The 26,999-nt window shown below is 36.2% G+C and overlaps 2 protein-coding genes across 3 annotated transcripts in view; one reads left to right on the forward strand and one right to left on the reverse strand.

Annotated features, from left to right (window-relative positions):
• Positions 1-26,999, forward strand: part of cep89 (centrosomal protein 89) — a 43,851-nt gene that overhangs the window by 4,025 nt on the left and 12,827 nt on the right. For both annotated transcript variants that reach the window (XM_055155043.1, XM_055155044.1), the window contains exons 9-16: positions 673-723; positions 1,167-1,250; positions 2,051-2,154; positions 2,454-2,569; positions 2,795-2,975; positions 4,233-4,400; positions 5,532-5,673; positions 8,925-9,014. In XM_055155043.1, the coding sequence (XP_055011018.1) occupies positions 673-723; positions 1,167-1,250; positions 2,051-2,154; positions 2,454-2,569; positions 2,795-2,975; positions 4,233-4,400; positions 5,532-5,673; positions 8,925-9,014 (936 nt within the window). The remainder of the gene's footprint in view (positions 1-672; positions 724-1,166; positions 1,251-2,050; positions 2,155-2,453; positions 2,570-2,794; positions 2,976-4,232; positions 4,401-5,531; positions 5,674-8,924; positions 9,015-26,999) is intronic.
• Positions 14,403-15,140, reverse strand: zgc:165481 (uncharacterized protein LOC100073327 homolog; the record flags this gene model as incomplete). Its single annotated transcript, XM_055154473.1, has 1 exon — positions 14,403-15,140. A coding segment is annotated over one exon (738 nt), but the record flags the coding sequence as incomplete, so codon positions are not given.

A 26,999-nucleotide genomic window follows, 5' to 3' on the forward strand; every position in this document is an offset into this window, starting at 1 on the left:
AGAGAGGCATCTGAGCATAAAGAGATGAATTTCAGATATTGCAGGTTAATTTCTTTTGACTCCATCATTCACAATGTGTTTCTTACACGGCCCCAGTGTCTGCAATGAGTTCCAAATGAGACATCATCTGTGAGTCATTTTCACTGATGAACAGCCTTCTTCATGCTATCTAATCTTCTCTTACACTGACTTTATAGCCCTAAATCTCATAATTGATGTCCAGTGATTTATAGCAAACTGTTGTAGGAGCCCAAATAGCATCCATTTTATCCTAATCCTGGTGGAATAAAAACATTGCCACTATCTGTCACTGTGACTTGTTGGTTTAAAGCATGTTTCTGATCCATCTGTCTGGCTTTGATAGTTTTACATTGGAGCAGAAAGCAGTGGCTTTAATCATGGCTGCCCCATGCTGTGTCTTCACACCAGGATCTGCAGCTCTCATTAGTAACAGTGTACTATCTATGTAGCTGCATGTCTCTGCTGGTCCCTTTAATACAAGTGTGGCTACCCTGCTGAAAGGAAGAACTGTGGGTCACAACAGGAACTAGAGTTGGCTCCAGTAGTGTCAACTGTATTTGTTTATTAACAATCTGTGGATAGTCAGATAGCCACATCTTATTTGTATTGATTGACTGTAGTAACAGTTTTGTTGTAATTTTTTTGTCTCAGAGTTCCAAAATCAGTGGACTATCAATGACAGAGTCACCACCACCCTGGCTGGTGAGTTGTGCAGTCTTAATCTTGTTTTTTATGTTTTTGTTTTCTAGGCAAAACAGTTTAATCAGAGGCAGTGTAGATTGGTATATAGCAAAAACAAAAGAACAAACCTCTTAAATAAATGGTTTTCTATTTAACTTATTGCCACATTTTACTGAGAGGCCATATGCTGGAAACAAAAAGGTTTTGTTGGATTCATCAGTTTTAAATGGGACTCCTGTGTATTCTCCCCTTGGGTTTTGCAAAATTAATGCTTTTTCTCTGCACACAATAGTAACTGCTATGTGAAAACTGGGTTTATATATACAAGGTCCAGTTGTGTTTTTCAGCCCAAAATGAGTCATTAACCACCAAAAATAACCAAAAGGCTCATTAAGGGCTTGTATGCTTCATTGGAGCGAAACAGATTAAACGCACACTTTCAAAGACGTTTTGTTTTGTTTTAGCTCGACGTGAAGTATTTATCTCCATTATTACTCGCTTATGAGGACAGAATGAATGAAAAGGATGCTCTTCTTAAAACCACAGAGGTATGTTTTATTAATGGTGGCTTTTTCACTGGTCAAACAAGTAATTGTTTTTTCCCCCTCCAATTTTATTTTTAAGAAACAAGAAAATGCAATGTTGTCAAAAAGGGCTGCAAAAATGTATCAACTAGCTGACCGACTATACAGTCTGGACTATACAGACTCTGGACAAGTTGACTACTTAAATTGTTATTTGGAGCCTTACTGTCAAACAAAATATGCACAGAAGTTAGCACAATATTCTCTCTCATGTATCTTCTGATTCCCTGTGACTGCTCATTAGTTTAACATGACCAGAGGTGGGTAGAGTAGCCAGAAATTATAGACATTGTAGAAAGAGTAATGTAACTTTAAATTAATATTACTCAAGTAGAAGTACAAAGTAGTGGTCCAAGAAATTACTCAAGTAAGAGTAAAGTAGAAATCTACTACTTAAGCGAGTAACTTAACTTAATGAGTAACTGTCAGGACATCTGATTTATAATTTTAAGTTAATGTAATTTGAAGGACAAAACATTAAATAATGAACACAATCTGGCATTTTCAAAGGATCGACACAAAAATTATAAAAACTACAATATATTTGAAGCAACAGTGCAAGAAACACAAATGTTTAATTCTATATAATTTAATATTGTCAACATAAAACATTTGTCACTTGTAGATTTACTCACAGTGAGAAGAGTACTGTTGCTTCTCTAAAAGTAAATATAAATGAGTACTACCCACCTCTGACTGTGACAAACAAATGTTGTTTTTCTCGATGTTGTTAATGATTGGTGGCTGGTGTTCATTTGCAACAGGAGGAAATGAAGAGATTACGAGTCCATGTCGAGGAGGTGATCAAAGAAAATGAGAAACTGCACAATGACATTGCAAAGATAGGAGGAGTTACACAGACAGATTGGTGAGAACATTTTCTATTTTTGATTTAACACCATTCTTCATTATAAACTGCTTCAAATGGTCTTATAGGATTAATTTCTGTTCCTTATTATGTAGTCGACCTGTTCATCCTGTATGGATTTCCAATGCCATGAATTTCGTATTCCAGAGAATAAGTTGACAGATTTGCATTATGCATGACTATTTCGGTTTAAGTAATAGCCCCCAACAATGACAAAATGTATAATCTTGAAATTCTAACTGAGTAATACTTTTAGAGAGTTTCTTCCATTTATATTTGCATTTATTATATGCACTCAGGCAACAGCTCCAAGAACAAGCTTTCCTCGTTTTGCAAGAGAACCAAGTACTGATTGAGCAGCTAGAGGCTGAAAATGTTAAATCTCACGAATCCCAGAGTAAACATCATTCTGAAGGTAAAATCTTTGTATTTCTATTTTGGGTTGCATCACTTAGTTTATTCACTTCACAATCTCTCATACTTTGAAATTCTAAGCTTATCTGTCAATAAATCTTAAACAGTGATAGGGCTGTGTAGTATGATTATATAACTTTGAGATTTAATTTTCTTTGCCTAGGTTTAGAGACATAATAAATGCACATGCACACTACACTGAGTTTTTGATTTGCTTTCTCTGTAGTATCCAAGTTGGCCAAGCAAGTGATGATTTGCGAAGCAGAAAAACAACGTTTGGAGGAGGAACTGGAGGCCAGCAAGAGAGAGGCCCAGAAAAACAAGAGGAATGCACAAGCTCTGCAGGACCGCCTGAAAGATGCAGTCACATGGAACGAACACTGCAACATTGCCGGAAAACTGCGAAGGTTTGTGTCTTTTCACAAAGTTGTTAAAGATGCACTATGGAACTTTTCTCGTGAAAGGTCTGCTACATGCCTATCCGGAATGTTCCACAGTATAGCATTAAATATATCTATCTTGTTTTTATTGCATAAAAATACACTACACAAATTGGACTCTTGTGAGCTTTCAGATGTGTTAGAATGTTGTTAGCTTATCAAAAACAAACATGTGTGAATGAAACAATACACAACACCATTTATGAGTATTCCTTTATTATTAGTCTGACTGCATCCCCAAAGCTCAAAATGTAGTGGTAGTTTTCAAATTAATTGCTAACTTTTACCTTTAGTTCAGTAAATATTGACAATTGCAGGGCTGAAATGATCCAAATGATTTTAGTGAAATTGTATGGAATTTAAAAACTCAGTGCACTTCCAATATTACCACATGACATCACAAAGTGGAACAGTGTTTTCAGTTTGAGAGAAAAACTCAACCTAAATGTACAAGGTTTGTGTTTTTGAATGTGTGTGAATTAAACAAAACTCAACTCCACGTGTTTGTGAGGAGGAAACAACATTACAACAGATCTGAAAATAGCGCAATATGGGCCTTTTAAAAACATGAATTCTCAGTGGGGTAACTCCACAGAGCAGACCTGTAACTTGCCCATGTGGTGTCACCTGCTTGTCTTCCTATAGGTAGAGAAGTTTAATGTTCAGATGAAATAACGTCTCCATGGAGACAAGCTAGTGATGAACCGTCCAACCAGAAAAGTAAGATTGTGCATCTTTAAGATAATGTTTTACTGACCATTAGGTTGTTGATTTATGCAAATAATAACTCAAGCTACTAAATGAATTCTTGTGGTGTTTTCAGTAAAGGCCAGCAATTACATGTGCAGCTCCTCTGCAAAAAAACATGCTCTTTTAAAAATAAGCCATAGCCAAACATATTTAATAGAGACACAAGGGACAAGTAAATGTTAAATAAATAACGTTTTATAGAGGGCTTGTGGCTCAGTTGAAATTCGTACGCATTCTTATTCTTTGCCAAAGTTATTAAGAGAAATGCCCCTGAAGTGCCTTTGTTCGCCAAGTGTGCCTAACATTCAAAATTGAAAGGTTACATGTATTATTCTTATTGATGTTTTTTTGATAGAATCATGACCTTGCAATCATGGCCATTTTTCCACAGATCTTCAGTTGAGATGACTTTTCGAAGCAGATAAATAATACCTTGTTGAAATTGAACTACGTGTCTTTTTCTTTTTGTGGCAGGCAACTGGAGCAGCAGGAGAATAGGAATAAGAATAACACGGAGGAACTCCTCCTTAAAATGACCCGTCTGGAAGAGGACAACAGGAACCTGAATTTGGACAAGGAAAACCTGTCTACTGCCATCAAGAGCCTACAGATGGAGTTGAAGATATCCAAACAAGCTTATAGGTGCAGTTTTCATATAATATTAAGTGCCCTATATTATGCTATTTTCTGATCTGTGTTACAATGTTGATTCCTTTTCAAAAACATACCCGGAGTTGTGTTTTATTTCATTTACATGTTGGACTCTCAAATCCTTCATATTTACAGTTCTTATCTCAAACAGAACAGAACACTCTGTTCCACTTTCTGGTTATACAGTGATCCAATGCGTCACATCTCTACTGAACAAAAGGTAAAATGTAGCTGTTAACATGAAAACTACCACTGCAATATATCACAAGGTGGAACAAATCATTTTGAGCTTTAGAGATAGAGACAGAAACACGTATGACTAAAACAAAACACAACTCTAGGAATGTTTTTAATGAGGTAACAGCATTGTAAAACGACTTAAAGCTCATAATAATACATTTTTCATAATACAAAACCTTTTAATAAGTTATAAATGGTAATTTTCACATCATGGATCAAACTTCAATATTGAAACCATAACTATGCTTAAATACAATAAAAGATGTGAGCTCCAGTGATGTGAAAAGTTCAGAAATAGAATGACATGTCTCCCTAGTTGAAATTGTACAATACACTGTACAATATATATTTTCACCTAAACGCCAGAGGAGACACACTGTATTTCCTGTGGAGTGGCTGGGACATGAAGGTTATCAGAAGGTGTTTGATTAAGCTATTTTATTTTTATCAGTATCTTTTCCGGACAGCCTCTTACTCCCTCACATACATTTTTTTATTTTCTCCACAATCTGGATCTCTCTTCTCATGTGCAGTAGTGGAATGCAACAAAGTAAAAGTAGCTAAGTATTGTACTTAAGTAAAAATTTTAGCAGCTAGAAAAAAACCTTTTGATTTAGTTGTTTCTGTTGAACAAAATTCAGCACAAATCTTTCTCAGAATCATTACATTTGAAGCCTTATAAAACTTCAAAATCTGTGTGAAATACTTTTACTTTTTGCACTTTAAAGTACATTTTTAGACAGGTACTTTAATATGTTTACTTAAGTAGATTTTTCACATGATTTACTTTTACTTGAGTATTTCTTTTGCTCTGGTATCTGTACTTTTAGTAATAAAATAGAGTACTTCTCCCACCACTGCTCATGTGTCTCTGTTATGCAGGAAGGCAGAGGGGAGGTTGAGTTTGCTGAAGCACGAGAAGGCTGAATCTGTACTGAAAGAGGAAAAGACTCGACATTACCTTGGAGCTGTCGTCTCGGTGGCAGAGCACATTTCCCTGGAGAGAGACCAACTGTTGCACATGGTATTTCTCATGTTCTGGGGGAGTTTGTATTCAGTGCACAACAGCTACGCAAACTTTATCTCAACTACACTGCTCAGAAAAGGTTGCCGACAATGGAACAATTTGTTTAGGTCCCTTGTGACATTTGTGGCCGCAATCATTATCCCTAGAGCTTAAGCTGAACTGAAGGCAGGATAATTAAGTTGGGTGATTAGCTAGCAAACTAAAAACAAACAAAATTAAAACCATGCTTCTAGTTTATATGACAGCTTGACAAGTATTTCATAAGGCATTGTTTATTATGCTCCTTACTCATTGGACCTCTTGGGAAGTTAAAAGTCCTATAGTCACCAAAATTGACTCTCATGAGCTTTAAGCCATGTTATAATGCTGTTACCTCATCAAAAACATAGCTGTGTTATGTTTCATTCGCATGTTTCAGTAGCATTTTATTATCAGTCTGTCTGTATCTCCAAACCTCAAAATACTCTATTCCAGCTTGTGTCAGCTACCTTTTACCTTTAGTTCAGTAGAGATTGGCAGTTCCAGGTCTGGAGTGGAGCACTTCCTGTATTACCTCATGACATCACAAGGTGGGGTGTGTTTTCTATTTGAGAGAAGAATGCAGCCTGTGCAAGGATGTGCAAGGTTTGTGTGTGTAAAATAAATAAACAAAAAACTGACAGTATGTTTTTGATGAGGAAACATCATTTTAACATTGATCAGAAAACAGCCTAATGTAGGTCCTTTAAGTAATTAAGTAAATGTTCCAAAAACATGTATTCATAAAACTTATTTTGTATTCATTTGGATTCACTTACTTTTTCATTTGGTAGTATTCAAAATACAGATAATTTTCTATAAACAAAAGAATACATGGTGGTACTTCATCATATAATTTAGGCTTTGAATGATTATAACAAGAAGAATAGAAGACATCGCTTTTGGACATGTGCACTTTTTCTTCCCTATTTAGCAATAAATAAATGCATAACAGGTTGTGCAACAAATAAAGCTGTCATAATGCTATGTCACATTTTTACACACACAGAATACATTACAAAATACATTACAAAACAGATTTGAATGCAGATATTAAGTTCTCTCTAACTAAATACATTTACAAGTATTCTAGTCAACACTGCTTGGTGATGTTTCTAGGGGCACAGCTATGCCTATGCCAGTGCTGACTGAAAGAGATGTGACAGAAAATCTGATACCCACCAACCATTCACTCACATTGCATATTCACAAAAGCAACTTGACTCAAGTGTCTCTCCCAAAAGACAAAACAACAGTATGAAACTGGCTAGTAGTGGCTAGAGCCACCTTCCAATTATAAGATGATCTATGTAACATTAGTCTAGAGAGCTTGGAACAATAAAAATAAGGTGTGGAATATGTTATTTTACAAAAGTGTTTCACCCATTCCGGCACATCACACATTTAAGTGATTTTGATGGCATAGCTGCATCACTGTGGTTTCTACATCAGTTACGTATTATCTGTCCCCTGTTTGTCTGATTGGCTCCCACATGTGCGTCAGTAAAATTATGTAATGTCATTAGTCATTGCAGCTTGGGTCTGTGTTTGTGCATTGTTTTGTAGAATAATGATCTTTCTATTAAGTCTTATTGATTATTATGCTCAAAACAGAATGCAAGTCAACAATTAACAACCCCTCATTATGAAAACGATGATAGTTCAGGCCAACAGAACAATGGAAGTGGGCTAGTTAAGATAATGTGTGAAGTCCATATCTAGAAAGAAACCCCACTGTGTTGAATCTTGTTTTCCCCACAATTTGACATGTTGGCAAAAAGTAGATCATCTTTGAAGTCACATAGCTATTTTAGAAAGATGGGTGAAATGACCACAACAAGTATATTAAATACAGCAGTACATTTGAAGACATATTGTACATTGTCGTGTCTGTGTGCTAATCTGTACTTCATTGTCTTATTCTAGAGGAATCTAATTAACAGAATTAACATTAACTCATTACATTGATGTATATGTATGACTTCTGAGAATAGTGGCCTGAATCAGGACTGAACGAATAATTATATTTTGTGGTATTTCCAATTAATGGCATTCATTAAACTCAAAGCTAAATATTTGTGTTTATTTTTCAAAGTCTATAAGTGTATAATATTAAACTACTAAGAAAATCTGAAGTTAGACCAGAAGGCTATAATGTTTTTGCATAGTTCTTTATAGGCTCAGCATGTCTAAAACAAGCAAAGTTGCTTTATCTGGTCCCTCTGTGCTCCCACGCTGGTAATGTCACAAATAGAACTGAATACACACAAGCCACTGACTCTGAAAGACACTGCTGCTGATTCTGTTATATTGTAACAAATGGAATAAATACACAGTTTAGAAACGTTGAACTAAAACACTAGTTAAATGTTTGGGATGTTCCCTAGCCTGTGTCTAAAAATATAACAATGTGAAGGACATTCTTGATGAAGAGCTTAATCGTGGAATGATAATCAGAACAAAGCACTATTTGACACAGTTTATCAGCTGTCATCTGCACATTTATTTAAGAGATGAAACCTTCTTAAACTGTCTTTATGTCTGTAGCCTGATTCTAAATCATTACTTCATACTAATAATAGAGACACATAAATGTTAAATAAATAACCTGTGGTAAATATGTCATAAATTTACATTAGTTTGTGAAGAAGCTTTGTTATTCCATTTAGACTTTAATCTGAGCTTTGTTTTAACACAATCTAACAAAAAAAGAAATATTTAATTGGAACTACTGAGTACTGATTTGTACTGTGAAGTCTCTCACACATTACATTCATTAACTAGTTAATATTAGTGAAACTCTTAAAAACTTTACAAATTTGCAAACATAATAGCCAAACATTGAGCCATAGACATACATTTAGAATCCCCTTCCCCCGACCATGATGTCATATCTGTAAAAAATGTCTAATGAGAGAACTCTGATCTGATTGATCTCCAGGGAATCTCAAGTTTTGTTGCAGCAAACTGTTGCAGTTTTGCCGCAACATTTACACTGCTTTGATCCTTGTTTATGTTATACTTGACAGTACTTAATTACCTATAAATATCACATCTGATGCCCATCCATCCAGTAGGAAATAAAGTAAAAAAAATATAGTTTGTGCTTTTGTTTTCTACCCCCTAAAACCTTCTCATTCCATAATCCAGCTGTGTGCTTGTTTTGTTGCCACCTTCTGTGTTTGTTTGTCAGATCTGTAACTTCTGTCTTTACTCTTCTGTCACACCAGGCATCAGTTCTTGAGCAAGAAAAGCAAGGATTTATCTGCAGTCTGTTGAATGGCACTGTTCGCCTCGGAAAGCTACAAGAACAGGTCAAGGTAAGATCTATAATCAAATGTATTACTTGTCCTAAATATGTTTCTCTGACCTGAGGTATTCACCTGAAATGAATCTTTGTTTAAATGAAAGATGTTATGCATTCTCTTTTCTTACATTCTTCTCACTTGAAGTTGTATTTGAAGCCATTCATGCATGTTTACTTTTATGCATTCAAGATGCTATTGCTCGTAAAATTCAGTTTTCTACTACCCCCATACACACCCAACACTATGTACTTACTTTGTTGTTGAGTTCTTTAAAGTAGTGATTTTCAATTTTATTCTGACTTGACAGCTGGAACATAGCCAGCAACTCTGAGAAAATATCACTCCAAAATCCATAAATAATCTTCATTGTTCCTCAAGTTATTGTTCATCTTTTTAAGATGAATTGCTTTGGATCATAGAATCATCTCAGAAATCATACCCAGAAATAACAATCTGTAGTCACCATGGCAACATTTGTACATTTACAACCATCATGTACAGACAGCGATTCATGTGGATGGCAGCTGATTTTAATAGGCCTTAACTAGTTTCAGTTAAAGCATTATTACCTTGCCATGGATCGGCTGCCCTGCATGTCATCCACCTCGCCAGATGCTTATGTCACTCAAGCCACTTTAAGAGGAAAAAAAAGCGCCGCTAAAATTTCTCACAATTGCATTAGTGTCTCTATAGCAACAGGCCAGAGAGAAAAAGGTATAGTTGTGTGCTTGCCTATGTGATTTCTGTTGCTGGTGATCACACCATTCAACAAAAAGAAGGAATAGATTCTTCATTATCTCCCAGAGCATATTGTCTGTATAATGCATATTGGCAGGAAGGCTGAATACCTTTCAACCTTTCAAACCCAGCTTCCAGTTAATCATTAACTGGAATTGCAAATTATAATAATGATATTGTTTTTAAATTCCATTCAATATGATTCCATTCCAATTTAACTTATTTGTGTTCACTCTACCCATTAACTTTCTAGCCCTAATCAGTAGAATTTTATCATAAAACATAAAATGTTTTTTAAGATAATCATTTGTGGCTTCAACACCCATAATGAATAGGAATATGTTCTATATGTTACGGTAAATTATTTGGAGAACAAGGGTAAACACAAAATTAGGCATTAATAAGTACTTCATGAATATGAACAGATCAAATTAACCACTAAATTGAGTTAAACAAAAGCATTACTGCTAATCTACTTATGAATCAGTTTAAGATCAGATGTATACAAATGTGTCCTCACACCTCATTCCTGGTCCTATGAAATGTAAGCAAATATGCATGAGCTAAGACACAGATGTAAATGCATTATTTATGAGTAATGTGTGTGTATTTTTGTCAAGCACCTGGACGGGATGAATACTTAATTTTGCAAGTGCACGTAAATATAGCCAAGGTTCATCTAATTAAAAGGTCGCAGTTGGTTCTGTAAATACAGTACAAGTGAAATGGCATAGGGTTTAAAAACTGAATTATTAGTTAATTGTAAATGTACTTATTGGTGTTTAATGAGGAAATAGGTTGTGTTCATATTCTAGAATTTAATGTTTTTAAAAAGATCCATAAATGTTGAACCTTGTCATTATTTGTTAGGGACTGGCTCCACAGACTTGCCACATGAAATCATTCATTGCTTGCCCTTTTCAGAATAGCAACCTAAGCCTGCCAGTTTTTTCTTATTTTTGACAACTTTACAATCCCACTGAGAAAAAAAAAAAGTGTAACAGTAACTTTAATGTAAATATCAAAAATGAAATGTATGTATGTAAAAATCACTAAGCCAACGTCTTCTGAAAGGTATAATATAAACATTTTATAGCTCATTCTTTTCAAGAACATTGTTTATTATCTAATTGATTTTACTGTACTATGTGAGCGCCATAATATGCGTAGAGCAAGAAGACACGTGAACAAATGGGGGACTGCAGGTAAAAGCCCAATATAACTCTACAGAAACAGCAATATAACAGAAAACAACAAAAGTTCATCCCCTGCACCACCCTGGAGCTAGAGGCCTCTGCGCACTGTCTGGGGCTCCGGAAAGACACTGGGAACAGTTATGTATTAAGTTTACCTTTATTAAAAAAAAAAATAAAAAATGTTTTCACTTTGTTCAAAGACATAAATCACTTTGCGCCCATCTTCACTTCAGATCATGCAAACTGTGCCCTTCTAGCCAAAGTTGTGGTGACAACATTTTCTGATAGGTTAAGAGATTATCAAATATAGTTAGAAAGAGAGTTTTCTTATAATGATTTAAACTTTTAATGGATGGTCCTCTGTGATCTGAGTAGCTAAAGGTCAAATACAAAGTGCCAAGTTGCAAAAACTCCACTCTGTTATCATGAGTAAGCACAAGTTTGCAAGTCAAGTGGTTTAATTGCTTCGCCACTTTTAAGTCAATTTGGGCATTTTCCAAATGAACATAAACATATAACAAGTAACTTACCAAGAAGAGAAAACATGGTTCCAAGTAATTTTACAATAAAAGGCAGAAATCCTCCTATGTGATTCTGCCTCCTATGTATACTCTTTGTATATCCATTGTATGGTGGCCATGGTAGCTGGAAAAGAGTTAATTTCATGGCTTAAAGTCCTTTCAACCGACATCAATCACATCATTGGATAATGGCACAATGAAGCTACTGAAAAAAACAAAAAAGCAAAAATGTATAAACGTATAAACAGCCAGTTCCACCATAGAATTTTAGAATGCTGTGATGTAATTTGAACACAGCTTATTCTGACTTATTATTATAAAAGCCTCAGAAAACAGTACAATAACACAGTTGCTCAAAAAGATGTCAAGGAAATGTTTTCTTAATATTGTTTGAACTGACTTGCTACAACAATATGAAGAACAGGGCACCTACGTTTAGAGCTGCATTTTTTTCATTCTCTGAATCTATTCATAACTACCTTAGCTAAGTACAGTTAAAAATGTGTTATTGTGTGAAGATAATAGTCAAGGAACTGGTGGATTCAATACAATGTCTAGTCTTCTGACAGCTTATGAAAAGAATTCTATAACTCCACACTTTATATTATATCTTATACATAATACTATTATCACACTTCTCCATACATAGGGAGTTGACATTTTGGAAAATCTTAAAATTTTATTTTAATTTGATGTAGTTTTAGGTGCATGTTATGAGTGGGTGTGTGCTTTGTCATGTCACTTGTAACCCTATCTGTCACTCAAACTGACTGCAACCCTATCATTAGCCTGTTTCATCAAAATGGAAACTTTTAGAAAATATATATAACACACCACTGCTGCATTCCAGTTATCCCCGCAGGTGGGATTATCCAAAATCACCCGCTGTCATTGAACCTGCTTTGGCCTCTGCAGTTATAAATGCATTATGAGCAAATCACACAGAGCTAAGCCAAACAAAATCCACCATATATTCACATAGATTTATATAAACTTTAAATGTTGGGTTATTTCCCCAGTTTTTATAACTTGTGTAAATTTGCTTCACATACACTTGACAACTGGAGCACAATAAAATGTCACTTTGGGGTCTGAGGACAACTGGATTGCAACATAAAATCATTATGTTAATTAGTTACAGTAGCCTTTAGCATCATCTTCAAGTGTCATTCATCACTTTGCTTTTTCTATTTCATACATGGCACTCTATGACCAGACTCTGTTATTATATTTATATGGTACTTATTTTATGTGGGTAGGATGTATCACTGTCCCTTTCATTCATAAATCAGAAACACTTAAATAAGATGTTAATTTTTTTTTTTTACTAAGTGCTGTAAGGTATAGCATTCACATATTTCTAGGCATTGTGCGGTGGTGCTATGGCCTGCTCAGAAATAGAAACACTAGTGGACACTGAAGCCAACAGGACAGACGCTTGCCTGAAAAGCTCTGTTTGCTCGAGCATAAAATAAAATGGGGCCTTCAGTCTGACTCACAGCCACTGTCTGTCATCCTCTTTTCCCCCCGTTGTTCTCATACAAAACAGTCTTGCAAATTCATTACAGCAATGATCACTGAGGTATTAATGATATGGCATCACAGAGTTCATTCTATACTTCCTCCTTATATGCATGTGAAATCTAGTGGTTCTACCAGGACCATGCAAACGAATACAATCCCATGACTTTTATTAGCAAAAAGTCTTTATGTATGGAAGCCCTGAGCAACAGGCAAGAAAAAAAAAATGTTATCACTGTCGCCATGCTTGAAATAAATAAATGTATAGAAAATGTATAGAAAATAATGTATTTATTTCATTGTCCAGTAGCATTCATGGGCAAGTATAGCGGCACAAAGCTCAGAGCTACAACCGTGAGACCATATAAAAAATTGAACAGTGGTAAAAGTATACTAAATTACATCAACAAAAAATGTCTGCAGTCATGTGAACTTCACAAAACAACTTCTCTATTTAACACTGAGAACACAAAGGAGACATGTTACCATTTCTCATTCATTGAACAGTTTCCAAAAGTACACAGCAGCACAGTTAACACTGGGTTTTGCTTTTGTTAAACATAAAAATGAGGTTCAGGATGGCCTAAGACTTCTTATGGAGTGTTTCTTGAGGAGTCAGGATATGGCCACACTTATTGCTACACTTTGTATAAATTAATTACTATATTTTAGGAATGAGTGATCACAGTCGTGCAGCTACAGTAATCACCATGATTAGTACTGTTGTTAGCTGGTGTGAATATCTGTTTTGACAACTAAATGTCACCAGATTGACTCTTAACAAGCCAAACTGTGTATTTGAGGCGAACAGAGTGCTTGGATGCTGTTGTGAGCAGCAATTTACTGCTCACATTACCAGCCAGTTATTTGTTCGAATGTGGAGAACGCACTACAGATAAGGGCATGTGTGCACTTAAAAAAGACAGATGTATTACACAAGTTAGGCTGAACATTTGAATAGATAAAGTCCCTTGGATAAAATTTAAAAGAAGAGTACAGTTGTAAATGGAACATACATTATCACTATTTCATGATATTGTATTCTGTCAACACACAAAAAGACAACAAAAGCACATACACAAAAAAAATCTACTTATTTCTCGGCTCAGGTTTATGTGTTAGCTTAACTGCAGTTACAGTCTCGTTGGTAGAAAAAAAGTAACTCTTAAAATGTGACCACAGTGTCTATCACAGGGCTATCACAACATTTCAGTGAGTATGTATGTATATATATGTATGAGTGTGAGTGTGTGAGTGTGTGTGTGTGTGTGTATATATATATATATATATATATATATATATATATATATATATATATATATATATATATATATATATAGTTGGTTCAGTCTTAACATGTACTTAACATGTAAAGAAAGTTACTAACAACACCTGGATTTTTTTCTCTATTACTTCAGTGATTATTATTGACTTCTAGAAGAGCAATCGCACATGCCTTGACATAGACACTGACAGAAGCCATAGACTAGACATACAGTAAGGCTTGAGGGCACCAGGCTCACACACACGATGCCCAGTGTTACTCTCTGAATCACCAATAAATAAATCCCTAATGGCAATGATCCAAAATACAAGAACCCCAGCAGCCAGACGAGTATACGCGGTACGTGATTACACAACTTTGACAAAGCATCCTGTTCGGCTGTCCCATTAGACCCAATTGAAAGCGAGTCCAAACTTTGTTCGGCGTAAACATCGGAGCTTTCATTGCGACTTGGAGATCTGGAGTTTCTGGGCACCTCCATAATTGTGATGACCAGACAGTTGGATGACTCTTGAGATGGACTGGAGGAGGAGAAGCTCTTTGGGGTCAGGACTACTTCCCTGTTGAGATCAGAGCTGGCGGATCTATCTCTACAGGCTAAGTGGGACATGATGTTAGCGTCGTCTGGGAGCGCTGACACCTCGTACTCTGTGATCTCGGTCTGGTGACGGCAAAATGGGCAGGGGACTGAGCCTGCCACGTCAGCATTGTCCAGGATTTTAATGACACAGCGGCCACACACGCGGTGCAGGCAGTCCAAGATCTTAGGCTTGCGATTGTGGACATTGTAGCGCTGGTAACAGATCTTACACTCCAATTCTTCAGACGAAGGAGACTCTTTCTCTTCGGATTCCCCGGAGGACAGCTCATCTTCAAGTCATGTTCTGTAGAAAGAAAGGAATACAGGTCATAGGAGGGGCCAAGGAATTGGTATTTAGAAGGTGTTCTCAAAGTGCAACATAAAGTGATTTGTATTTGTGGAGTGTTTGCCCACTTTGAAAGGTCAGGGCTCTGGCTGGCTCTGCGCTTTTCCTGGTGGTAATTAATAATGGATGTGGGGGTGGGGGGCTGGATTAGGGTGTCCTCCCGGGGATCTCTATGGCACAGAGAGTGCCTGAAATAGTATTGATCTTTGGGGTAGAGAAAGGGCAACTGCTTCTTCCTTTTTGTGGAGTATTTTTGGAAAGTTACATCTAGACCTGTGTGGTACAGTGGCTCAATTTTTAACAATATGACAATATATCTGGCTTACTGTTATGAATGAGGTCTTTGCATAGTAAATAATGGAGGGAATACGAGACTTCTTTGAATGCATGAACTAAACCCTTTGGAGTGTTGTGTATGCAGCACCTAATTAGTTCTTAGGCTAATTTGCTCTGACTGTTTTGATCCTTTGGTAGACCGCTTTAAGCCGTCAGTCACATCCACATCAAACAGCTGTTTCCATTCATCCATAAACTTCTCTTATCCCTAGCCTGATGATGAAAAGGCTGCCTTGTCTCGTTCACTGTTGTTGTCATGTTTACTTAGAGCAACATTACAAACGGTGGAAGAAATCGCCATCAACTCAAATCACTGGGAGCAAGCAGACCATGACCAAGCCATTTGCACTGTTACATTTAGATGCTGTGGAGTTCATGCTTATCTTATATCTAACCTATGAGTTCATAGAGGTTAGACTATTACACTTTTCACTAAAGCAGTTACCTAGTAGCAACCATAATGTCAACAAGGGCTAAAACTTTAAATTACCCACTAATTATTATTAGGTTAATAAAGATAAATGACAACACTGCTATATTATTTTGTTAAATTAATATTCAAAAAGAAAAAAATGTGGTATTGTGCATGAATTGTCCCTCCATTTTAGAATAAATGAAGATATTCTGCCTTATCTGTTGACAGATAAAACAAATATGACAGAATTTCTTCAAAGCGTTCTTGAGGGACATGTGTAAATGTGAAAAGTTACTGTTTAAAAGCTGAATACATATCATATCATGATTAAATACTATTACATCTTTCTATGCTGCCTGAAATGATTTGCATTGTTATTTATTCACACATAGTAGTAGAAATATACAGGCAGTACATGTCTTGTTCAAAAATGCTCACCACTTAGTGTACTATATGTTCTATATCCTAGCTCCTGGAACGAGACTTTGTTCATGCTGTATAAAAGAAAGCCTTTCAATCCTTCATTCATATGATCATGAAATATAGATTGAAAAGGTGAATGTTGCTTGCTGAAATCCCACAAGGCCTTTATAACTACACTGATATAAATATTTCAACCACCGAGCTGCTGCGAGAGAGAACTTTTTGAAAAATTGTCAGAAAGAAGTAGCGCCCACTGCATCAATCCCAAACCCTGGCTTTTCCCCAAAACTACTAAATGATTTCTTTGGAAACCTCTATGCCTATCTGAAAGATCTTAATATGAAACCTTAATTAGAGTAGAGTGAGTTTCAATGGATTTCAGATACAGGATTTCAACTTTATTACAGCACAATTAATATTAAAAATGTACAGTGAGGTCAAGCCAGTTTTAACAGTTTTTTAATGGTCTCAATTTTGCATTGAGATTTCTGATCTGCTTAACTATGGACCATGATATTTCCTGTGTTAGCTTTTACTTGTCATGTAATTTTTAAATCTATTTTTATTCATAATTTCTTTGCATTTATACCACACAAAACTAAATCAGGTTACAGGCATAATAATCATGATATGCAGTGTGCATACACACACTCACCCAGACACCCACACACATCCCCAGTCCAGTGTGCACTTTTGATTTACATATTACCATGTTATGCTAATTTCTGGTCTATGCCATAATGTTGTTTCCTCTTCAAAAACTTGAAGTTGTGTTTTGTTTCATTCACGCATGTGTAACACACAAATCCTGCATACAGAAAACACTTCCATCTTGTGTTTGTGATGTTATGTGGTAATAAAGGAAGTGCTCCACTGTGTGTTTAAACTCCATACAACTTCAGTAAAATCATTTGGATCATTTCAGCCCTGGAATTTCCCAGTCTGTACTGAACAAAAGGTAAAAGGTAGCTGCTAAGTTGAAAACTAAGACTATATAACATCACAAGGTGGAACAGAGCATTTTGACCTTTGGAGATGTAAACAACTAATAAACAACAAACACAACACAAACAAAAACACAACTCCGGGTAAGTTTTTGAGGAGATAACAACATTATAGTATTTTAACTTTTGCATTATTCATATGTACATAAAAATGACAGTAGATGGTCACTTCATGCACTTCGACTTTTCCTTCACTGTCTTAGTTCTTTCTTCTTCATTCTCTGAGCCAGGCATGTGCCAGTAGTAAAAAGCAATTTAAATGACTATGTAGATGCAAATGCAAAATTCTTCCCACAAAAATGACAGACAAATATAGCCTGAGTTGAACCCATCTAGTTTAATGAATTATTTGTGCATATAGTTCTAGCAGACCCAGCAGACCCATTTTCTTACAATAACCTTTTGTCAATAATACCTTATGAAGAACTATCTGTGCCTTATTCAGTTTCCTTTGAATGCCAAAACCATTCATCAATCATGCATCTTCTATAATGTCTTATTGACCTGTGTTTGGCCTTTGTGCAGTGATCTGTGACAGGGAACATCTCTCAAACCATAGCTCTTTAATTAGCGTTACTGTGCAATCAGTAATATTAGATGTGTGTGACCTTTGACCCTGACATATTGCTCTATCATCAGTTTTGTAGATACATGAATGTTCACAAGTACATCTATTCATTTTCTATTTTTTAACAATTCCCAATCCCCCCACTGTTAGCTTGTATGATTCTGTTGACTCAAAATGCTTATTGTGCAATGTTTTGTTTTACCTCCTTGCAGTTTGTAAGCTCTTTACATCTCCCTTTGGACCTGCTCATTCAATCGTCTAAGCTTAAACTAGTGCAGACACAACAAGACACAGTAAAGGCTAATTTGCAGTGTTATTAAGCAATCTTCTAAATATTTATTATGACTTTGCTTGGAATGCAAGGAAAACCATTATTAACCTTTCAAATCGATTACAAATTCATAAGATTCATTATTCACCAGACGCATGAAGGTTACACCCCACTGTGCACACCGGGTTATGAAAGCTTAGCATGTTATACTGACGTATATGGAGATCTATAGGCACATCATAGACTGCATTGCACACGGCAGCTATTTACACAGAGTGGTGATCTCATGTGCTGGGCTGACTGTCTGGCTCACTGATCGCAGTAAAGGCGAATAGCAATTAAACAGTGGGTAATTGGAAAGTTGACTAAGTGCTGTTTAGGCTCCAAAGTGAATTATTTTTATTAGTATTGAAATTGTTTAATGAATGTTGTCCAAAATCTGAGCAGAAAACATATTTGTACTCACCAAAATGTTGTGACTTTCATTTGGTGTAAAATTGTATTGCTCACTCTAAAATCTATACCAAAATATGTTTACTCTACATATACATTGTGTACACTGCTGCTATTTCTATTTCCAGTTGATTTTCTATCTAGTATTGATTTTCTATCTGACACTCTTAAAACTAGGGGTAGGCAATATACCACAAAAAATGTTTTTTTTTTCTTCTTGAAACCAGATTACAATTACGATTTTTTAGATCCTTACATGCTGCTATATTGCTATAAGGCAGTGCTGTTCTGTTAACAAAATTTTAAATGACATCTGCCAGTGATGACAATTTGTCAGTGATCAGCTGTGGCCTATTTAATTCAGATATCCATCAATCCTTCGCCAGTCACTACGTTTACATGTACAGAGATCTGAGTGTGCTAAATAACCAAATTCAAATCTCATCAGACCACTCTTGTCGCAATCTACACGTAGGTCAAAGAACTGAACAAGTGTGAATCGGGGGGCTATGAGACATTCACAGACGTTCAGTCATTTAGATTTAGCACTTAAACTTTGCAGTTATTGCTTATAAAAATGGATACCATACATATTAACACTTTTGTCAAAAAATAGATAAGCATCATCATTGCACTTCCGTTGATAATTCAATTGACATGTTGTTTAAAACAGTATTCCATAACAATGAAACTACATGTGCTAGTTCATGGTGGAGGGACTGTAATGAATAAAAGCATGTGGTTCAGACTTTACAGGAAGAAACTGGATATTGGCACTGATTAAAAGCTTGTTTTGTTGTTAAGATCAAAACTGAAAGACTCAAATTGCGATTAATCAGTATGAAAAAAAAATATATATTTTTGCTATAGCTTTCAGCTCTGTGGTAACTTAGGTCATCATACTTCACTATGATTGGTTATTTCCACCAGTCACTCACTTGGAGCCTGAAGTAAGCTGACCAATAGGAGGAGTGTCTGAGGTAAAGTGTTTTCTGTGTGTGAGAATATAAATGCATTAAGAAATACTCGCCTGATCATGATCTGACAATAAAAAAAAAACCAAAAAAAAACAGCATACCATTCGTCACATGGATGAGACAACTAGTCCCACCTAAACAAGCCAGAACCCTTCACTTCCACTACATTATCTGTGTCCCAGGTTGCCGCAACTTCAATAACTGCTGCCTCATAATCTTGTTTTTGATTCATCTCTCTCCATTCATCTGAGGTTGTGACCAAATCAAAGAGAGTACACTGTGGTATTATATTTATAGAAGCTAGTTACTTTTCCCCTTTTACTTTCTTGTAAGTGCATGTGGGTGTCTTTTAAGAACCATCAAGGACCTCTCTTGGCAGATCACAGCAGTCTATCTGTGACACTTGAGGCCGCAAAGATGAGCTGGTTGCTTTAATGATGGGAATGAGTTCTGGTTTTCAAGTGTCCTTCAGTGAAATGAGGAGATACAGATTTATTAAGCGCAGACATCTCTATCTTTGAATATTTAGATGTATTATTCATTCTGTCTCTGTGAGTTCTTTTCAAATGTAGTCCATACATTCTGACCTTGCTTTAGGTATTCACTACAGCTACAGCCTATGTTATTGATCAAAGGATGAAAACGTGGCTTGGGGCATGTACTAGCACTTTAGTAAATGACAACGTCAAAGGTCTTCTTTAAAGGTGGCTGTGTACCTTTTTGGTTAGAGGTCCAACACCTGCTTATTTCTCTTGATATGTAATTGCTTTGCCTTGAGTGTTGTATAGTATGACTTTAAACAGCTCTGCCTTACGTTTATAATATCACATTTGATTGTATAGCTCAAAAATACCTAGAAAAACAGGTGAATTAACTGTGACCGGGGTCACCTCTCCACAGATTTGACCTGTAAATTGGTCTGGTTTGGTCTCCATGAAGGTAGAAAGGTTTAATCCCATACTGTGAAACATTCCAAACAGGTTAATAGACAGGATAATAGGACAATAATATCTCTGTGGAGAAAAGCATTTGAAGGACTCTCCACTAGAAAAGTTTCACACTGCACCTTTAACATACAGTCCCTGACAAAAGTCCTGTCGCTTATCCATTTTGTAGAAACAAAAGCTTATAACCTGACTTTAAATTAATCGATTGGTTTTAGAAATGTCTCATATGAAAGCTAAAACCCTCCCAAATTATGTTCAATATACTAAAATAAATTTGCTTCACTGAAGAAAGATTGATCATTTAATGAACACAGAAAGGTCAGATTTTGGCAAGACAAAAGTTTTGTCGCCTACAGAAAATTGAACAAATAATTTACTTCAAATACAAAAATATGTTGCATAACGTCAGTGAATTAAGTAGTGGTGCTGTGAGATCCATATTTAATATCTTGTATGACTTCCATGAGCTTGAAGGACTGCATCCATGCGGTTCGACAATGATTCATACAATTTGTTGATGAAGTCATCAGGAATAGCAAAGAAAGCAGTCTTACATGCCTCCCAGAGTTCATCAAAATTCTTTTGTTTTGCCTTCCATGCTTCCTTTTTCATTCTACCCCAGACATGTTCAATGATGTTCATGTCTGGTGACTGGGCTGGCCAGTCCTGGAGCACCTTGACCTTCTTCGCCTTGAGAAACTTTGATGTAGAGATAGAAGTATGCGATGGAGCACCATCCTGCTGCAAAATTTGACCCTTTTATGGTTGGGAATGTAAGAGGTAGCTAATACTTCTTGATATTTTAGGCTATTGATATTGCCTTCCACCCTGCAAATGTCTTACACACCCCCATACTGGATGGAACCCCAGACCAGGATTTTTCCGCCACCAAACTTAACTGTTTTCTGGGTGAATCTTGGATCCATGCGGGCTCCAGTAGATCTCCTGCAATATTTGCGGCGGCTGTGATGTAATTCAACCGAGGATTCATCTGAGAAATCCACTTTCTGCCACTTTTCCAGTGTCCATCCTTTTAGCAGGCTGTGGGCCTTGGCAAATGCCACACAGTTTTTTAATTGCCTTTTGTTTAGTGCTGGTTTCTGTGCCCTGATTCGACCATGGAGGCCATTTCGAGACAGAATTCTACAAACTGTTGTGGTTGACACAGGGACTTGAGGTGACCAGGCCTGGTGGAGCTCTGCTGCAGTGGAAAAGGGGCTGGCCTTGGATTTTCGAATCAACAAACTTTTTCTTATTCTTTGTACTTGACGCTGAGACACATTGAAGGTGTCAGCCACCTCAGCAGTGGATCTGGTCTTCAGCCTCTTGATAATTAATGCTTTGGTCTCAGGGTGGATCTTAGGCATGTTGTCAGAGGTCAAGTTGCAGTTGATGTGAAGGTCTGGTGTGCTGGCGTTCTTTTTATACACACCCACTAATTGATTGATCAGTAACTGATCACAGGTGAGGCTGTAATCTAGGATTGGGTGCATCATATGACAAGGCGACAAGACTTGTCTTGCCAAAATCTGACCTTTCTGTGTTCATTAAATGATCAATCTTTCTTCAGTGAAGCAAATTTATTTTAGTATACTGAGCATAATTTGGGAGGGTTTTACCTTTCATATGAGACATTCCTAAAACCAATCGATTAATTTAAAGTCAGGTTATAAGCTTTTGTTTCTACAAAATGGATAAGCGACAAGACTTTTGTCAGGGACTGTAGCTAAATAGATCCTCTGCCCTCGCTAGATCTTTTTAATAGCTTAGATGTGATTATTAGTAACACTATCAAGCAAGCATGTGGTGCTGTAGGCGTATGTACTGTACATATGATACATGTCTGTATATGGTATTTTTCCTTCACACATCTAAAGCCAAAACTCGTAGATGTAGCTGTAAAAATAGACATTGCACAAAAAAGTATTCTACTCTTTTGTAAATTGAGTTGACTGCATCATAGCAATTTATTTTTTGTGACTGTAGCTTTGAAGGCGAGACTAAACACCTTCCACATGAACAAAATCAATATGGCGTCACATTGAATTACTCCACAGCAACCCTGCAGTAGAATGCCTGGTATTTTAAAGGAGAAAAGAACTTTGATCAAAAAGCAATGCCCTGTAATAGGCTTGTACCACTTTGATCACCAAGATAAAAACACAAACAAGGCTGCACAGTGCATTCAACGTCTCTGCCTTGACAGCCACAATAACACAACTGTCAATAATTTTTATAGGTCCCGATAAGAACAAGACAAACCAGATGGAAAAAACGTATTGACCTCAAGAAAGTGCGACTATATGGAAAGAGAATGGCGCTGAGACTGAAAAACAAAGACTTAATTAATAATGAATGAATAGTATATTAAGAATGAGTCAGGCTTAGTAATGACTTTATTAATGCCTTAATCCCTTAACGGTCCTATGTTACACAAATTGACTATTGTGAGCTTTAAGCCAAGTTAGAACGTTGTCACCTCATCAAAAACATACCTGGAGTTGTATTTTGTTTCATTCACAGTTTTGAGTAATCCTTTGTTATTAGTCTGTTTACATCTCCAAAGCTCAAAATGCTCTGTCCCACCTTCTTATGCCATTTAGTGGTAGTTTTCAAGGTAACAGCTACTTTTAGCTTTAGTTCAGCAGAGATGAGCAATTCCAGGACTGAAATGATTCAAATGATTCTACTCTTTTCTATTCTTGAAAGTATATGGACACTGGAGCACTTCCTGTACTACCACATGACATCTCAGGGTGGAACAGAGTGTCTTCAGTTTGAGAGAACTCCTAAATATGCAGGACAAAACAGAACTCCAAGTAAGTTAGTGATGAGGAAAAAACTTTATAACATAGATCAGAACAGCGTAATATAGGCCCTTGGGTTAGTGTTGGACGTCTTTGAAGTTATAGTCAAAATATCAACCCAAAATATATTGGCTCATGGCAGTGTATTAGCACAGACTCATTAATCAAGTGTGTTCTTTAAAAGTTGTCAGAGGACATCTCAAAAATCCATTACTTTATGCATCACTGCTCATGCAAAATGTATCAGGAACAACAAAGAGGAGACAATAGTTCTGCACTATAGATCTATTTCTGCTCTGTTCTGTCTTTGTGTCCATAGGCAAGACACTTAATCCACCTTGCCTAGTATGAAAGTGGTGTGTGCATGACTGAGTAGTAGTGATTGGAATGTCTGGTACAATAATTCAAAAGTAGCTTAGTTAACACCAGTATAGAGTGAATAAAAGCACTTTAAGTAAAATTGAGGGAACTTGTGGAGAGCCTACTTTGGTATTTGCCTACCTGTTTTGTGATATAAAATTTTTCTGGTATTGCTTTGCCTCGGATAGTCCACTTGATAGCTTTTAACTTATATGTATCTCCATGGAGACAAGCAATCTCAGGCCAAGTAATAGTAAGAATGAATATTTTCAACGTATTTTTGAGCACTTAAAAACACCTGTAATTGAATAAACACAAAATGGATTGGTTTAATGCTGTACTGTGGGACATTCCATTAAAAGCAATAACATATCTGTGAAGACTTCAGGAGACAATATTAAAGAGGGGTATTATGCAAAATCGCATTTTTGGATCATCATGCATGTTTAAGTAATCTTGCAATCTCGCTCATTCTGGCAGTACAAATCTCAAGACTCAGCCCACAAGCCCATAACCAGTGTTCACTACACTGCAATACATGTGATGTGCAGTAGTTTCATTAGCAGAATGCATTCTGATAGTGTTGTGTTGGCACTTTGAAGGGGGAGTTATTTAGCATGGGGAGCAAGGACTCAAAGTATCAAAAGCAAAACTGAAACTAATGTAACCTTTTAAAGCACTAGCAGGGCTATATAGGGTTCTGTATTCACATATAGTTAACCACAATTGTGTATCATATTCACAAATAAATACTTCATACAGTCCAGTTTTTGCATGAATTCTGTGTGTATTGACTAATATGACAGACATATGAAAAGGCAATAGATTCACGTGAACTAATAATCGTTAACATGTGAATCTATTGCCTTTTTCACATCACACCAGGAAACCTCAGCTCAAGAATATAATAATAATAATTTATTATATTCTTGCCCTGCGGTTTTTGGCTCTTTGATCCCTTGTTAGTTTAGGTCTGACTTCTGCTGTCCACTTACAAATGTGCCTCTGAATAATGCCATTGATCCACTCACTAACACTATGTAAACACTACGCTGTTTGCAGCTAGACTGTTGACCTTGTTGACAAGGAGATGCAAAAATTCCACTTGTTGAACTCAAACACTTGGTATTTCACACACCCCTCTGTGTGTTCTTAAACCAGAGTATAGTCTGCATATACTTTCAATTGTGTTTTGATATTATTGCATTTGATCTTGAGAGATAAAAAGTTGTTTGTCATCTGTTTGTGCATGAGTGCAAGGAATTCAGACAAAGTGAAAGCATTCAAGGCTGAAATTGCAAGAACAACTGCTACAAATTTAAAATTAATAACCAATCAGCAGGAAAGATAACACAACTCTGGGCTTGACAAAAAATTATCTATTGCAAAAACTTCAAACTTATTAGGACATTTTGTGCTATACTGTTGTTCCTCAAATACACACTCAGAGTTGTATTTTGGCTTCTTTCATGCAGTTTTATTAATGGATCACTATTACTCTATTTTCTGATCTGTTATAATGTTGTTTCCTCATCAGAAACATACTGTGCTTTATTTCATTCACACATTTAACACTCAAATCCTGCATATTTAGTTCTTCTCTCAGAAAAACACTTCACCTTTTGTTCCACTTTTTGATGTCACCATGTTTTTAAAGTTCATACACTTTTACTAGAGTCATTGGATAACTGCCTAGCTCCATGCAACTAAAGGTAAAAGGAGCTGTTAACTTGAAAACTACTACTTCATGACATCACAAGGTTGAACAGAGCATTTTGAGTTTTGAGTTATGCTGCATTTTTAGCCTGCACATATCTATAAACATGTGAGAATGAAAAAGTATGAAAAGTATAGCAGGGGTCGTAACAAACTAAGGTCAGTGAAAACTTTCCACACTGACACTAGGAGTCAAATTTGGGGTCGACAGATCTACAAGAGTTGAATTTTTAAATGCACAACTCATCCACACATGGACACCCTCTTATCAACAAATTTCTCAAGAAGTACTAACTCAAAACAAAACATGGCCTTGAGCAGTGCAACTGAACTGAAATTTTGAACTGAAACTTGAAATATGACTAGACAAAGAGCAGTAGAGTAAATGTCAGATCTAGACTACATTTTTTATTGACCTAGACTAATACTGAACTAAAACAGGACTGAATGGGGATATTGTAATATAGGGTACTGTTCAATTCTGTTTCAGGGTTTTTTAATGAGCAAACATCCCCTCTTATTGTGAGCAGTGTCTGCGCTTCACAGATATGACCTGTAATTTGGCCTGGTAATGTCACCTGCTTGTATCTATGGAGACCAGTCATATTTTTGCCAGTCTGCTATTTGCTAGAGTGATCTGCAACAATCCATCAACTTGCAGACTTTTTGTTGTGGTGACGTTTACGGCAAGTGTAGTTAATATAAAGACTTTCTAATCATTGCTTTTAAGAACTCTCTTCAAAAACCAATAAATAATGTCACTAAATTCAAGGTCATTGTTGCTATTATACTTTAAATATGAGGCTTTACAAAGTGGTAAACATGGGGTGACCTTGTGTTTCTCTCCCAAAATAGCCTCAAATTAAATATTTATCGACGGACATTACACCAAATAAACTGTGAAATTAAATATATGCCATATGTCATATTGTCAGTTTCAAACCCACTACAGTCCATCTCTATTGAGACAAATATGGCAGATGGGTTGAAGCCTTGCACAACGTTTCTACAAGAGAAAAAACTGCTTTTCTTAGAGTTCACCCTAGGGTAATTGCTACTCTTCAGATAAAAAGGAGTCAATTACTTCAACTGTGCCAAAAGCTTTATATTTTTGTATGTTTTTCTTTTCTTTCATTCTTTCATTTGAACTAATTACTCTACATTTTCTGTTGCAAATTGTAATTAACATAATTTAAGGAAGAATACTAAATACAATAGGCATGCTTGGACTACCACCCACCTCATGACAGTTACAGCTTCACTTTAAAAAGGAACAATGCTAAATACAATAGACATGCTTTGTAGAGAAATGACTGGGTGAAGATGAATGAACTACCATGACATCAGAAGGTGGAACATAGCGTTTTGAGCCGTTGACAAATTGACATAATGACTGCAGATGTACAGAATTTAGAACTGAAGCAAAGTGCAGCTAGGTATGATTTTCATAAGAGGACAAAATCCTCCATCATCTCCTCTCAATATGAAGTCTAAGTAGCTATCCATGGGTTTCAGAGTGATTAAAAATTACCT

Source organism: Boleophthalmus pectinirostris, unplaced genomic scaffold (assembly GCF_026225935.1).
Source record: "Boleophthalmus pectinirostris isolate CB_2022bp ecotype Guang Dong unplaced genomic scaffold, ASM2622593v1 HiC_scaffold_19, whole genome shotgun sequence".
In the NCBI taxonomy this organism is placed as follows: Eukaryota; Metazoa; Chordata; class Actinopteri; order Gobiiformes; family Gobiidae; genus Boleophthalmus; species Boleophthalmus pectinirostris.